The sequence below is a fragment of the Elgaria multicarinata genome, chromosome 3, assembly GCF_023053635.1.
Source record: "Elgaria multicarinata webbii isolate HBS135686 ecotype San Diego chromosome 3, rElgMul1.1.pri, whole genome shotgun sequence".
Classification (NCBI taxonomy): Eukaryota; Metazoa; Chordata; class Lepidosauria; order Squamata; family Anguidae; genus Elgaria; species Elgaria multicarinata.
The window spans coordinates 127,408,907-127,423,495 of NC_086173.1; the positions used below are offsets into that span (position 1 = coordinate 127,408,907).

Here is a 14,589-nt window from a genome sequence, read left to right on the forward strand (position 1 = left end):
ATATCGCCCTACCCTTCTAGCCCACTTTTTCTGCAGTCTTGGGCTGATTCCGAGACCGCAGAACATGTGGCCGGGCATCGTGGTTTGTCCCTGCTCCTCGCGAGTAACTGCGAGGACCCAAGACCCAGACACAGAGCTCTTCAGGAGCTCTGTGCCTGTCTGGGGTGGGGTGGGATGAGCGTGGAACTTTTTTTAAAAAAAATACATTTTGCGCAGGAGCGCTTGAGTGCTCCTTCTCCTTTAAGAAAAAAACAAAATGGCGGGCGCGACGTCCTCTTCTCCCTGGGATGTCGTGCGCCGCATGTAGACGAGGGCGACAATCTTGCAATCGTAAAATTGCAAGATCGTCGCCCTCAACCCCTCTCGTCTAGTCATGGCTTCAGAGAGCCATTGCTTGATCATTCTTGTTCATAAGAAGAACCTAAGAAGTGCCCTGATGCTGGATCAGACCGAGGGTCCGTCTAGTCCAGCACTCTGTTCACACAGTGGCCAACCAGCCATCGGCCAGGGATGAACAAGGCAGTACATGGTGCAACAGCACCCTCCCACCCATGTTCCCCAGCAACTGGTGCACAGTTGTCATTGGAGCCACCCGTGGAACACGGTCCAGCTTTCTTAGATCTTAACCACACCGCTTTACTGATTTTAAGGGAATATTAGTAAGGGTGCTAAGGATCACAGCCCGAGTGAACTGTTTACCTCAATTTATGATCCCATATACATTTTCACACTTAATTAATCTGGTGATTAGTTAATTCAATACAGTGGAACTACTCAATGTCTTACAACAATGACAGATAACTGCATTCTTATTTCCTATTACCTACTTTGTATCCTTTCACCTCAGATTCATTATTCTGTGCTTTTACTTGATCCCAGTTCAGTATAATCTTAGAATCCGATGAATTCCATATAATATTTCCAGGCGGTTGACTTGGTGCTAAATTCAAAACATAAGAAGCTGAATGTTATAAAGTAGCAAGGTTTTCCTTACTCAAGTGCTAACGTAGCCTCTATATAGCGTCTGAGGAGCTGTGAACTCTTATATTTGGTAAGTTAATGAGCTGTGGGACAAACATGTATATTCAAAGTCAGGAGCAGATACGACATGACAAAGTGCTATACATGAAAAAGGGAATTGGATGGCAAATCAGTATGCTTGTGACTAGTAGAAGTAGTCCATGTTCTGAACTGAAAGACAAATATTTATCTTTCCTGGGCAGCTAAGCTTTCCATTTTCTGTGCCATGATTAATAAGATCAGGGATGTAGCGAACATTTGAATAAGAGTGCATGAAAAGGAGAATAGAATAATACACAGTAACATAAAAGGAGTGCTGTTCCCACACTCACGTGGCTTTTTGGTTGTCACGTTGACTACAGCACTGGAAGGTCCCATCCCTGCTGTGTTGTAAGCTTTGACAGCCAAGTGGTACAAAGCATGGCCCTTCAAGTGGGTGAGTCTTGCAAAGGTCTGATTGGTGGCAGTTTTCATTCTTCCAGCTTGGTCCTCCTTATCCCCGTGTTTCCAATATCTAACCTGCACAAATAAAACACATGCTTTCTTATTTGAATTCCACAACTGAATTGAATTATGCCACATTCTTTACAGTTCCAAGTAGCTAAAAAGTCCTGGTGGGGGAGCCCCATACATGCCAGCAGGTCGGGTTTGATTTGCACTAACAAATCTGATAAAAATTCCAATTGTATTCCTAAAGCAATTGCCCCAGATTTTTCCATTCCATTTTGTTGCTGCTTTATTTATTTATTACATTTTTATACCGCCCAATAGCCGAAGCTCTCTGCTATTATTATTATTATTATTATTACTACTATTATTGTTAATACTATTATTTTACCATATCAATAGTGAACAAACCACTCCTTAGGGTGGGCCAATGAGATTCTATAGCTCAATTCTTTAAAGTGATGCCTGTTGGGGGCAGGGTACTTCCCTGCCACAGTCACAGGGCATCTTGTGGACCACAATGGCCCAAGCCTGCATTGGTTAAAAATAGTGGTAAATTGTGGAATTACGATTTTTTAAAAAAATCCTCCTTAAATGAGGTTGCCAAGTTCCTGTTTTATGTGAAATAATACCAAGTCTTAGTATGACCTTTGCTATGGAAAGACCTTTCCATAAGTCTTAATATGACCTTTACTATGCAAAAAAGAATGAAGGTGACTTAGTTCCTGGAAGAGATAATCTTTTTAGGACTTTTACTTTATCACTGCTCCATAAATCTTGTCATGGCCTCCATTTCAGAAGGCTACAGCCATTCAAAATAATCCTTTCATGTATGAAACTATCGGTCAGCACATCTGACCACTGAAGCAATCTTTATGATGGGCATGTTTATAGCCCTTAACATTCCAGTTCACTGCACTGATTTCAGTATATTGTGGTCTACATTTGCCCTCATGAAGGGTGAGTTCCCCTAACAGGAGCTATTTTCCATTTCTAGTTCTATAGCTTTTCAAAACTGGTATTAAAACATTTGCAAAAGGGGTGGAGAGAGTGTGTGAGAGAAGGTTCACATTTAAAACACAATATACAGTAAATTGGCATTTAGACTTGACCTGTGGCTCTGTGCTGTGGTACGTGTGGAGCAAATATCTGATTGTTTATGCATTTTGTAGAAATCTAGAGTTTCCACCTTGCAGTGCGATGCACTAAGAGTTATAATTACATGTTCTTAAAGCTTATTGAGACCAACTGCATTAGCATTTTAAGTTGTCAGTTTAAAACAACTTCGTTGTGCGTCAGACCATTTCAGACTAAACATGGAAATAAACAGTGTGAGCTGTAAGTCTGCTGAATAGAATTGTTTCATGTTGATGATGTGTCTTACGCTCCTACCTCATAGCCCTGTATCCTTCCTTTCCTTTGGGTTTCTGGCAGCAAGGACCAAAATATTTCTACTTCTGAAGCAGAAAGGCTTTTGGCAAAGACATTGGTTGGAACTCTGGAGGGTTCTAAAAAGAAGCAAAAATGGTTAGCTGCAGGTTCTCCTTAATGGTTATTCTTCTTCTTGTAACTATCCTTTGGAATGCAATGGATGATGTCAGCTTTGGATCTCAAAGCTGCTATTATTATTATTATTATTATTATTATTATTAGTGCCTTTAAGAAAGTCATCCAGAGGTTGAAAGTAGCCATTACTGAAAGTGTGCTATGCCACTGAAAGCAACAGTTCCATCTCTCCTCTCCCATGTAATGCACTCGACATGTGACACAATATCATAATACGGAGAGTTTTCCAATTCCCATAAGGGACAGTCAATTAACTAGAGAGGGAAATTTGCAGTGTGCTTGCATTATGTCTTGAATATTCCTAAGTTTTATGGACAAGAGCACTGAAAGGGTCATAAAACTTCTCTTTTTGGTGGCAGACCCACCTCTCCCATTTAGTATCTTTTTTGTACTTCAGATATTTGCATACTGGTTTTTTTATTGAATTCAGCATTAAATTCTCTTTCAGTTGATAAACATTTGAATTTTGTGAAACAGAACATTTTCCATAAGCATGCAAAGTTGCAAAAGATGAAAATTTCGAGCAGTGTACACAATTTTGGCCACCACTGTAGTTCTGACTACAAATCTTTGTCATACAATGGTAAATACAGGGAATTTATGCATGTTAAAGAAATCTCGGGTTCCCACCTTGCCGTAGGATGCAGTAAAATTATAATCACATATTCTTAAAGCTCATTGACACCAATTTAAATAATTCTTTTTCAAACAATGATTCTCCCAGGACCATTGTGAGGGCCAACACAATAAGCACTATAAAGCACTTTGGAAATTCAGAGTGCTATATAAACAGAGGGAAGAAGGGGGAAAGCAGAAATAATAGAAAATAACATCACTTAGTTGAAAGTGTAGCTGAGTTTAGTTGATTTTAAGCTCCTGGGTCACCACAAGGGTTTGGAGTCAGCTCAGTAGTGTATTTTGCATGTGTTTATAGACATGTTATAGAAGCCCTATTTAGATGTACTAAAAAGTGGGCATGATCAGCACATGAAATAAAGATGGGGATTGTGGTGGCAGATCAAGGCCCCACTCCTGATTTTGCAGTTCTTTGTACACAGAGGTTATGTTTGTACAAGATGTACAGGGGGTAGGCTCTGTACACAATCTACCCTACTAAAATGCACGGTACAGATACACATCCTATGTGCATGTGTAGCCTGTACATGTGTAGCCTCTGTGCACAAAGAATTATCAATATGTGGAAGTTAAAATAAGGGCTAATAGGTGCAGCCTGTATTTCTTTATTAGAACATCTGAATATGGCTATGGCCTGTTAACTTCAGTATTTTCAAATCTTACTGAGAGAAGTTGTCCAGTGTCTTAGGCACACGCTTTCATAACCCTTTTAACCCAAGGCCATTCAATTTGAGATGACTATGATTAGATTTGGGCTTTCTCAGCAATAACCTTCCCCATCATGGTGCCCCCTAGATGTGTTGCACTACAACCCCAGGTGCATGCTGGCTGGGGTTGGTGAGAGTTGTAGTCCAATACACCTGTAGGCCACCAGGATGGGAAAGTCTGCTCTACAACTAAGCCATGGCCATCTCCTTTGTGTCGAATATCAGTTCTGTAACAATTAAAAAAAACCCATTTCATTGCTGAATTGAATCCAGCGTGCCACGTAGTTTGGACATAGTTTGCAATTAGAGGACATTGGTTCATGTGAAATCTCAGGATGGTTCCTCAGAGAATATATATTCCACACATGTTAGTTATTTGAATCTTTGTGTATGTATATGTAGATGCGCGCGCGCGCACACACACACACACACACAAACAAAGTTAGGGTTGCAATAGATCCAAATAATATAATTCAAGCATACAAAATGTATTACAATCCTACTGTAATGTCAGAATAGATTTAAACTCAATGTACAAACATGCTGCTGGGCATATTGTCAACCCTGATAAAAAATAACATGGTACCATTAAACATCAAAATTAGAAGTTTCAACTTATGAGAATGTTTTGACCGAAGAGGTTAAGTTTCAGCAGCTTAACATAATACATTCTTTAAATTAATGATCTCACTCTTCCTGATATACATTTTATCCAATATGTCATCATGATTGATATTAATTTATAGGAGATTGAATTCTAAAACTGGGTACACGCCATTTATTGCAAGCAGGCCTGGACAACAGCAGAATATGCCAATAGACACAAGGCCCTTCATGAAACAGCCAGCATGTTGCATATGCTAAATTATTAGGCTGTGCTCCGTCTAGACTTTACCTTCATCTGCTGAGTAAACAGTTGTGATGGGACTGAAAGGACCTTCTCCTTTGTTATTGTATACTCGCACTTTGACCTCATATGGTGAAAATGGTGGTAAACTCTCATTCCGAAACACATATCTGGAGGCGTCAGGAGAAACCACGACAGTCTGCATCCAACTTATTGTACCAAATGGACGGAAGGCAACCACATAACCAAACCCACCTCCATTTTGTAACTCTTCAGGCACTGTCTATAACAAAAGAAGAAATATGGAAATCGTCTGATATGTAGGTTAAATTTGGAAAAAGCCACAATACAACTGATCTTTGGAAATTTATCTGGCAAAAGAAATAAGCATTCGATTTGAAAAGCATACTGTGTTTTATGCTAATTTGTTTCAGAGCTCTCACATAATTTTAATATCTATTTGCTCCCTTGAACGCATCTAGTCCTAAAATAGCATAATTCAGAAAAGGAACCAACTAAAGCTCTAAACATCATGGACAGCTAGAAATCAAGGCTGAAGTATCTGACTGCCATCTGCAGCTTCTAGAAGTTGAATGTCTCTAATAAACACACAGGCTGGGATCTGATCCAAATAAGGGATATACTCATGCAAGACAGAATTGCACGTGCAGCTGGGACTTTGCTTTCTGATTATACTGCAGCAGTTCCCACTGATGAAGAGAGAAGCTGAACACATCCTTTCTTCAGATCTGAGTCATAAACATGAAATTTCTATCTGTTATAATTTCTGTCTGCTGGAAAAGGAAAAGCCTGTTAACAACTTTGGGGAAATCAGTGAAGATAACAAGAGGCATAAATCTTTTCTTTTCTTTTCTAAAAGCCTCTTTGGAGAACTTGAAAAAGGTTTCTGGTTTTTAGAAGATAGCAACACAATTTACAAAACCAGGTACCTGGGTTTTCCCAGTCCTACTTCTTCATATTCTTGTACCACCATTGGTTTACCATCTACATTCAGGGAACTCACTAGTTAGTTACATTGTCAGTTACACGAGGTATCTTCCTGACTTGCCTGAACTTAGGGTATACCCTACACAACATGCTCCTATAGATTTGTGCTAAGGAAAACTGATAAGGATAGACAAATTGCTTTTTCGGCAGCTTGCTGCCATTACCAACCTTGTAAACACAGAACACCTGATAAGCTTCCTGGACTCCCAGGGTGGTCTAGAACAAAGTCTAAAAAACCACTGTTGAAACATATGGTGGAAAATGGGGAACTTGATAAAGCATATCTATTAAGATGATCTGAAATTGTGCTGGCACAAGGGCTGGCTGAACTGCGAAATCTCAGCTTGAAATGTGGGTGAAACTGTTTTCTCTCTTTGCATGGGGAGAAGTGAGGAAACTCCAGAGTTCCCTTATTGTGGTATGTTTCCCTCCTAAAAATTGCCAAACTATGAAACAGGGCAGAAAATTGTGGGGCTCATTTTTCCCTAGCTTTATTTGGGATAAGCCATTCTTGGTCCAGTCAGGTGAGGATACAGAGGTTCCCCAAATATACTTTACATTGCAGAATTTACTCAGAAGTAGACCTACAACATAGTGCTCCCATGACATTGTGTCTTGTTACCTCCATAAGTTTCCCAAACTCCAGCCTCTTACCACTTGCCTTTTTCCTTTTTGGAAAGAAACCCACCCACCCCAACATGGGAACATAAAATCAGAATCTATTGATTTTACCTTTGGGGTATGTTTATGTCCCCTAAACCAAAGCAATGTTTTGAGGTATGAAATGTCCCCATGAGTGTTTCCCTCCACCAAATGGAACTGGTTTAGAAAAGCAGAGAAGTATTCTGTGTTGGCACAAACAATGGGATTTCATTGGGGAAATACCTTACCAGAGAAAAAAATGTTATGGTGTTAGAAAAATACCCCATAAGACCAAAAGTGTGAGTTTTTAGTAATAATAAAGGTTTACCTTAAGTTCTACTATGACAGTTAAGTATACTTTCCTAATATTTTGCCTTGAAAACATACTTCTTCTGGCGTCACAGACACATTTCTGGTTGTGGAGCATTATACTACCCTAGGATAGACTGGAAAATGGCTTGGGGTAATAGTGCCCCCACAATTTTTTAATGAATTTTGGATGAGTTATGAGAGGTTTATTCTGATGGCATTGGAGGAATATTTAGAAGTAATTAATTCATTTCTTGTTTTCCATATGCAGCATTATTCATACTCCTGATCTACAGCAATATGACTCCAAATATACTTTGTTTCTTGCGATGTTTTCATGGGAACTGGCTCCAGGGACCTTGATTGATCACAGACATTGTATAGAGCAAAAAAGTGAAAGGACGCACAAGGGTGTACTATGTTGTATCACTGTTTTTGTCTGGGCTGGCATTTCTGAGGCTAGCAACTCCACGCCACTCCTCTCCACCTCCACCCCCATTTCTCAGCAAATAAATGTGGTGGTGCAGCAGCAGCAGCAAGACTGTAACCCGCAGTGGTATCTGGGGATGAAAAGTGGCTCCCAGACCCCGCCACCCCCCCAAAGTTGCCCATCCTGCATAAACCCATACTTATTTTGCATCAACACTTGCTTGCTCTTTTTAGCGGCATTAAAGTCTGTATATTTTAAGCTACTCAAATCATTAGATCACAAGAATCTCCAAGGCTTTTATCTGCATCCCTCACTGCTCTCCTGTGTGCTGTTCTTACCTTACCAGACACAGTAAGTCGTTAGCTTTGAAGCAAAGGGCCTGCCCTACTTTAAGTGTGTTGTGAACTCCAACATGACACGGGGGTCGCACGCTGAAGTGTTATGCAGACTTAACAGGCAAATGCTGCCTGATGCCAGAAGCAGCCATATCACCTTCAGGTCACTAGTGCACATACTGCAATGATCTAGTCTTATGTATTATGAGTCTCAGTAAGGAATGAAAGCCAAAGAAATGAAAACCTTCATTCCAGGGAATATCATTATTCTGAACACCACTTAAGGGTGTCCTTAAGTTCCACTGAAGCCAACTGGATTAGCATATGCCTAAGTCCCTTCTTCTTTTTTGCATCGGAAGTGCCACAACTGGGGAGGAAAGCTGCTGTGCATCTATGGTGAGTTTAAAAAGATCTAAATTAGACTTGTTGCAACTTATGGCTTAAAGTTATGGACTCACTCTCTATTTTGTAACAGTTTTTATGTGGAAGGCATGGCATGAAACTAATGAATTCTAGGAAGGTGGCATATAGCTCTCTGAACAATGAGGTAAATATTACAAAACAAATGTATTGCCTCCAGGGATTTACTTTCTGTAAGAATGGGGAAAATATGTTCATACATCTTAGCCAATGGCCATGCTGGCTGGGAATTAAGAGAGTTGCAGTCCAACACATGTAGAGGGCACCAGGTTGGGGAAACTCTGTTTGAAATTGGGCAGCAGGGAATGCCAAACATGCTTTCTCTTGTAATTTTGTGTAAATGGACCTCTTTACAGCTGCCATTTATGCAAAATGGCAATTTAGGGAAAAGCTCTGCACATACTGACCCGCTTTGCACGATGTAACAAGCCATGGTTAACAAGCCATGGATTGTTTGTGAGTATGTGGGAGCACTTGAGTGTACTGCCTGCTGACTGCTTGCCTACTTCTAGTTTGCTAAACAACCCAGGACTGATGCTCATTATGGCAGTGTCCACTATGAAGTCTGAAAACAGAGCTCTGGGTTGGTGAGGGAGAAACAATCCAGAGTTTTAACCCAACCATGGTGGGTTGGTGGAGCAACAGGGACCATCGTGCTGGCCCAACTTGGCACAGATTGATTTGGGCATGCGCAGCAGCCTGTGGACTCCAGTCAAAGGGAGGGGGGGCGAGCTGGCAAAATTCCACCAAGCTCGAGCCCCCAACTGGATGTTCACAATGAACTCACATGTATTCACATCTTACGGTTAACACAGTGTGGGTTGTTTAATTGTCTGAACCAGGCACTTCTCAGGTTTGTATTCCATGCTGTTTTTGAAAAGCACAGACGCACACTCTGCTACTAAAGCTGTTGAATGGCAACAGGAATAAAAGCAACAGGTTACTTTTGTAGCATGATTGCCACTGAAAAATGCCTCCCTCAGATTGGAGGGACATCCAGTCATGTGACTAAAGTGATACATTCTAGCAAGGGCTGTGCTGTACAATTTTACCAATTGAGTTGCAGCAGGGCAGGTGCCTTTCCCATTGATTTATTAACATATCTGCATGTTCATCCCCTTATTTCATTCATAAAACAAACCTGTTAGGCTGAAACATACTGATCCAAAAGAAGCATGCACTACTGTCCCACCTCACAAAGCAATTGTGAAATGGCTTTGTAACAGTCACCCAATCCACTTCATGGCTTAGTGGGGATTTGAATCCAGACCTGCCCAGTCTTCCAGCAATCTATCCCTACCTTCTGCAACCTGATGCCCTCCACATGTGTCGGACTATAATTCTCATGATTACAGTCCAACAGATAGCCATTTCAGCATCTTTCCAGTTTTTCCCATTATAATCCTGTATAAATCAGCCAACTGAGCCACATACGTCATGCATCAGATAAAGTTGATTCTACTTGAATCTATAAAAGTTTAAACCATAGCGTGTTTATTTATTTATTTTATTACATTTATATACCGCTCCACAGCCGAAGCTCTCTGTTGGGGTTTTTTTTTTTTTTTTTTGGTAGCTTTAGCTTTTCCCAAGTAATCCCTTGAATTGTTGCTTTGAGAGCTGATGAGAATTCTCTCTTGGAGAACTCCACCTTGCCTAGGAAGAGTAATTCCTAGGATATACTGTGAAGAGAGATTGATTGTGAAACCAGATTGCATATGAACGGCAGGTATGCTTCCTATCCCTGATCCTTTTCCTAGGGATGGATGACCCAGGCTGTGTTCAGAAGACACCTTAAACCATGGCTTTAACCACGGTGAATAAAGCAAAAAGGCCTTATTCACCATGGTTAAAGCCATGCTTTAAGGTGTCTTCTGAACATGGTCTCAGTCTATTTCCAATCCATGTCAATTCCACATGTGGTCAATTCATAAATTCTGTTTCCACATTAATCTGCTTTTAAAAAATGCATGTGAATGTGCATTGTTTTAATACCTAAAAACATTTCTGTAGGTATTTGACTTTAAAATATGCATCTTGTATTATTATTATTATTATTTATTTATTTATTTATATAGCACCATCAATGTACATGGTGCTGTACAGAGTAAAACAGTAAATAGCAAGACCCTGCCGCATAGGCTTACATTGTATGCATTTTATCCTAAAATACACATTTGTGTACACATTTTGGAGCCAGAAAACCCATCGCAAAATTTGGAGAAGTGTGGAATCCAAAGGATAACTGTGTTCTGATTTGCAGATTCATCTGGAAACTGCAAATCAGGTTGATTTGCTTAAAAATGCAGACTGATCCTCAAACTTTCCTAGGTTTTCTCTATTTCCCCATGCCATGTTTCAGAGCTGCATCCTATTTGGAATTAGAACCTGTCCTCTTTTTGTCCTCTAAATTCAGGGGGAGAGATACACGGGCAATTCATTATTTTAAAAATTGACATTCCCTTTGCAAATTGCTGCCTGATGCAAGAATATCAAGTCAGTGCATGATACATTTGGCACTAAATGCTGTGAATTAACTCTTTTGAAACCACAGGCCACTTACCTCCCAAGTTATGACCAACTCAGACTTAGTACCACCACCTCCACTAACATTAGCTGGCGTGATTTCAGGAACTGCAGAAGAGAAGACAAATATTGCAATAACTCTTGCAAGGTGGGAGTAACAATGCATACATGAAAGTGATCCTTGTGACTTTGAACTTTTAGGTACAGAAATATATACATTAGCAAAGGTTTCAGGCAAGAGATCACAATAAAGTTTTCAGAATAAGGTGAGAATATTTGCAAAACAAAATTCACTATTGCCAGAAGTTTCCATTTTGAAGCATATTTAAAATAATAATGTACCTTTTATTAATAAGAATCTCCTTTATTTGCTGTGATTTTCCTACATAGTTTTAACTTAATTTTCTTGCAACCAAGAAAATAAAACAAATCTTTTGCTTTTGGAAACACTGAGTAAAAATAAAACTGAATAAAATTAAAAACAACAACATCTCAATGTATTTCTTGTAATGCAAATAGAATTATTAATCAGAATATTGATTAAAATGCTTTGCAGCCGGGTCTGTATTATATCCTTTGAGAGCGCATTATATGCAAATTTGAGGATGACCAATACGATATTTAAGAGCAAATAGCTTTTAAAATTATTTCCCCTATAACAGGTTTCATTTATTTATATTGATGAATCTGATCACTGCTAACATAGAGCTATGTTGAATGCATAGCTTTCAGTGCATGTGAACAATAAGGCTGAGTCAATACTCATCAATTTAATGAACTGGATACTTTATGTCTTCTGCTTCCCTTGCATATATTAGAGAATTTAAGTTCACACGGACCACAACGGTTGCCTATTTCTTTAAAATTCTAAAATAATGTTGATTATATAATTGTCTTGTTTTCTATGAATTTCTCTACATTTAGATGTACGTTAAGAGGAATTAATCCAGGAAAATGCCTGTATTATCTTATTATAATGGGAAATCACACCACTGTGTGATTGTTTAAGTACAGAAAGTGCTCTATGTGATCTTTGCCAAGCAGGATAATGGCAAGCTCCCTGGGATCCTGCCTCCTGCACTCACTGAACGCTGCCCGCGTCTCAGGACTCCGGAAATTGCACATTTTCTGGAGGCTTTGGATGTGCGCTTTCCCTCCCTCCCCTACCCCCGTGCCCATCCGGGCCTGAAAGGGTCTCTTAACACTTGCGCTAAGAGGCGCTTTCGGCCCCAGTGGGCGAGGGAGTAGGGAGAAGTGTGGGGAAAGCACACTTTCCGGACCTCCAGAAAGTGTGCAAATTCCCACGTCCACACTAACACCATGCCATAGGAATTACACAATTTCCGGAGGCCTTGGGCACACACTTTCCCACACCTCTCCCTCCTCCCTCGCCCATTGGGGCCAAAAGTGCTTAATGCAAGCACTTTTCCACACCTCTCCCCTCTCCCTTAAAGAAGGCTAGATTGCTGTGGGTGCTCATGGTGGGTCCAGATCAGGAGCAGGGGGGCTGTGCGGTGGGGGAGGGGTGCGAGCAGAGCCTTAAGAGGCCTTTTCAGACAGTGGCCCTTTAAAAAACCCATCGGCGGGGCAGGGAGGCCTTACACTATTCCCCCAAGGCTGGGGAAATTGTGCATTTCCACGCCTGACAGGAACAGCAGCCCCATTGTTAGGCAAGGAACCATGGGGAGAAAATCTTCTGGGCAAGCTCGCTGGGGCTCAAGAAGGCCGAACCCGAGGAATCCAGCATGCTTGAAGGCCCCTGCGAATTTTCAACCCATGCCTACTCCAGGGTGACCATGTAGGCAAGGATAATTTTACCATGCAGCTGGTACAGATGTAATATGTGTGCTAAAATGGCCCTCAGTAGCCACTGTGAATCATTTGGAGAATCCAATGTGATTTCAGAAAGAATCCGAGTAATCTCTCTGCTTCTGTTTCAACCCCGCCAGGTTATTGTTTTCAGGCATTGTTCATACTAGCACAAATTTGCAGGCCCACACCCCAGCAGGGGTCACTAAGGAGTGTCCCCTGGAATTGGTCCCCCTCCTCACCAGTGCAACATACTTGTCCACCTGCCTCTCACTCTGCCCCAGACAGTGGTGGTGGTAGTGACAAGGAGGAACATTAGATGCCTCTGCTTACTGGCTCTCTGCCTGTCAAGTAAGCAAGTGGTAGCAGTGTTGAGAAAGGAGAGGATGAGCTATAGCAACTGGTGACAATGGCGGTCACTGAAGGAGGGTGTTCATTGAGGGTTGCCCAAGCCCCTCCCCTCCCCCAAAATACGTGGAGCCAGCACTGCACTATGATGTCAATGCCTCAATGGCTTTTGGATGGCTTTTTGGCAAATATGGTGGCATATAAATGTTAATAATAAATAGCACTCAGCAGGTTCTTGATCTGTGTCACACTATTCTATGAAAAGGAATCCATGCCTCTATTCTTCCTGTTTCAATAGGAGGAGGTATAGACACACTCTTTGTAGACCCAAAAAATAAACCCATTTCTCCCTTACTTATGCTGACTATTTGTGCCAAGTAAACATTGCTATTCAACAGAATGTCTAATATTGACTGAAATGCCAAATGGGGTGTTTCCTTTTCTGCTACTACTTACGAGCCTCTTCAGTTCTCCGTTTCTCTGATGGCTTGCTTGGCTCTCCAATCCCAATAAGGCTGGCAGCAACCACCCGGAATTCATACTCCACCCATGGGTTTAAACCCACCACTGTCGCTGTAAATGTATTTCCATCAATGACATCAGGCACTAGGGGGGGAAAGTGTAAGTAAGGAGAGGAAGAGTTACTTTGTCTAAGGGTCACTGGATAATTATGTTATAAAGTTCAGATTTGAAAGATTCTGTATTTAATGCTTCAGGAATCCTGCAGAGCACTACAGCAGAACACAATCTGAGTGAGTAAAACAGAATAGAGACTACCATACTGAACCATTAGCTGCCATGCTCTCTCCCTTTTGGGGGATTATTCATCATTGCTAAATTTGGAATGACAAGGAAGGCCACTGCATACAGGAGAAGAACAAGTATTGCAGATAATCAGTTGATAACATGTTTCATTCAGACCACTTCTCCCTTCCTTTCCCCCTTACCTAGCTGCTAAAGGAGACAGCAGCCGATCTCTATGACTTCACTTTTCTTAACTCCAGTTGTGGCAAGAACATGCTGATCCCTCCCTATCTCCTTTCTTTCTGCCTAAGTGCAGAAGTAGGGACACAGGCAGCAAGGGACCCTGGGAAAGGTGGACCTGATTCTTTTGATGGAAAACTTGAAAGCAATTTGCACAGCAATATGTACTGCATTATGACAATCACTGCATTTTCACTTTTGTTAGCTCAAATCCCATGGGTTCTTGCCCCGCTTGACCAATTTTATGTAGAAAGCCTTAAAGATCACATTCCGTGAGTTCTGAGATGTCTATTTACCTGTATTAACTGCTTGCCATCCCACAGAAAATGGGGTCCTTGCTTGAATAATATATGTTGTAATAGGGCTGCGATTATCTGCTCCTGGCCTCCAAGATACCTGAGCTGTGGTATCTGTGATTTCATCGATTGTCACCGCTTCAGGTGGACCCGGTGGACCTGTTATGGAATACACACAGACACACACACAAACATAAACATGTTTCAACTCTCATCAGTGAGAACTATTTAGCACATAACATTCTGTAGAAATATCCCA

General features: G+C 41.0%; 1 protein-coding gene across 4 annotated transcripts in view; it reads right to left on the reverse strand.

Moving 5' to 3' along the window:
• The window catches only part of LOC134395511 (contactin-4-like), a 637,778-nt gene that overhangs the window by 13,761 nt on the left and 609,428 nt on the right, over positions 1–14,589 (reverse strand). For all 4 annotated transcript variants that reach the window (XM_063121675.1, XM_063121677.1, XM_063121676.1 and 1 more), the window contains 7 exons: positions 14,331–14,489; positions 13,507–13,656; positions 10,931–11,001; positions 5,272–5,506; positions 2,860–2,975; positions 1,353–1,539; positions 828–940 (listed from right to left, as the gene is read on the reverse strand). In XM_063121675.1, the coding sequence (XP_062977745.1) occupies positions 828–940; positions 1,353–1,539; positions 2,860–2,975; positions 5,272–5,506; positions 10,931–11,001; positions 13,507–13,656; positions 14,331–14,489 (1,031 nt within the window). The remainder of the gene's footprint in view (positions 1–827; positions 941–1,352; positions 1,540–2,859; positions 2,976–5,271; positions 5,507–10,930; positions 11,002–13,506; positions 13,657–14,330; positions 14,490–14,589) is intronic.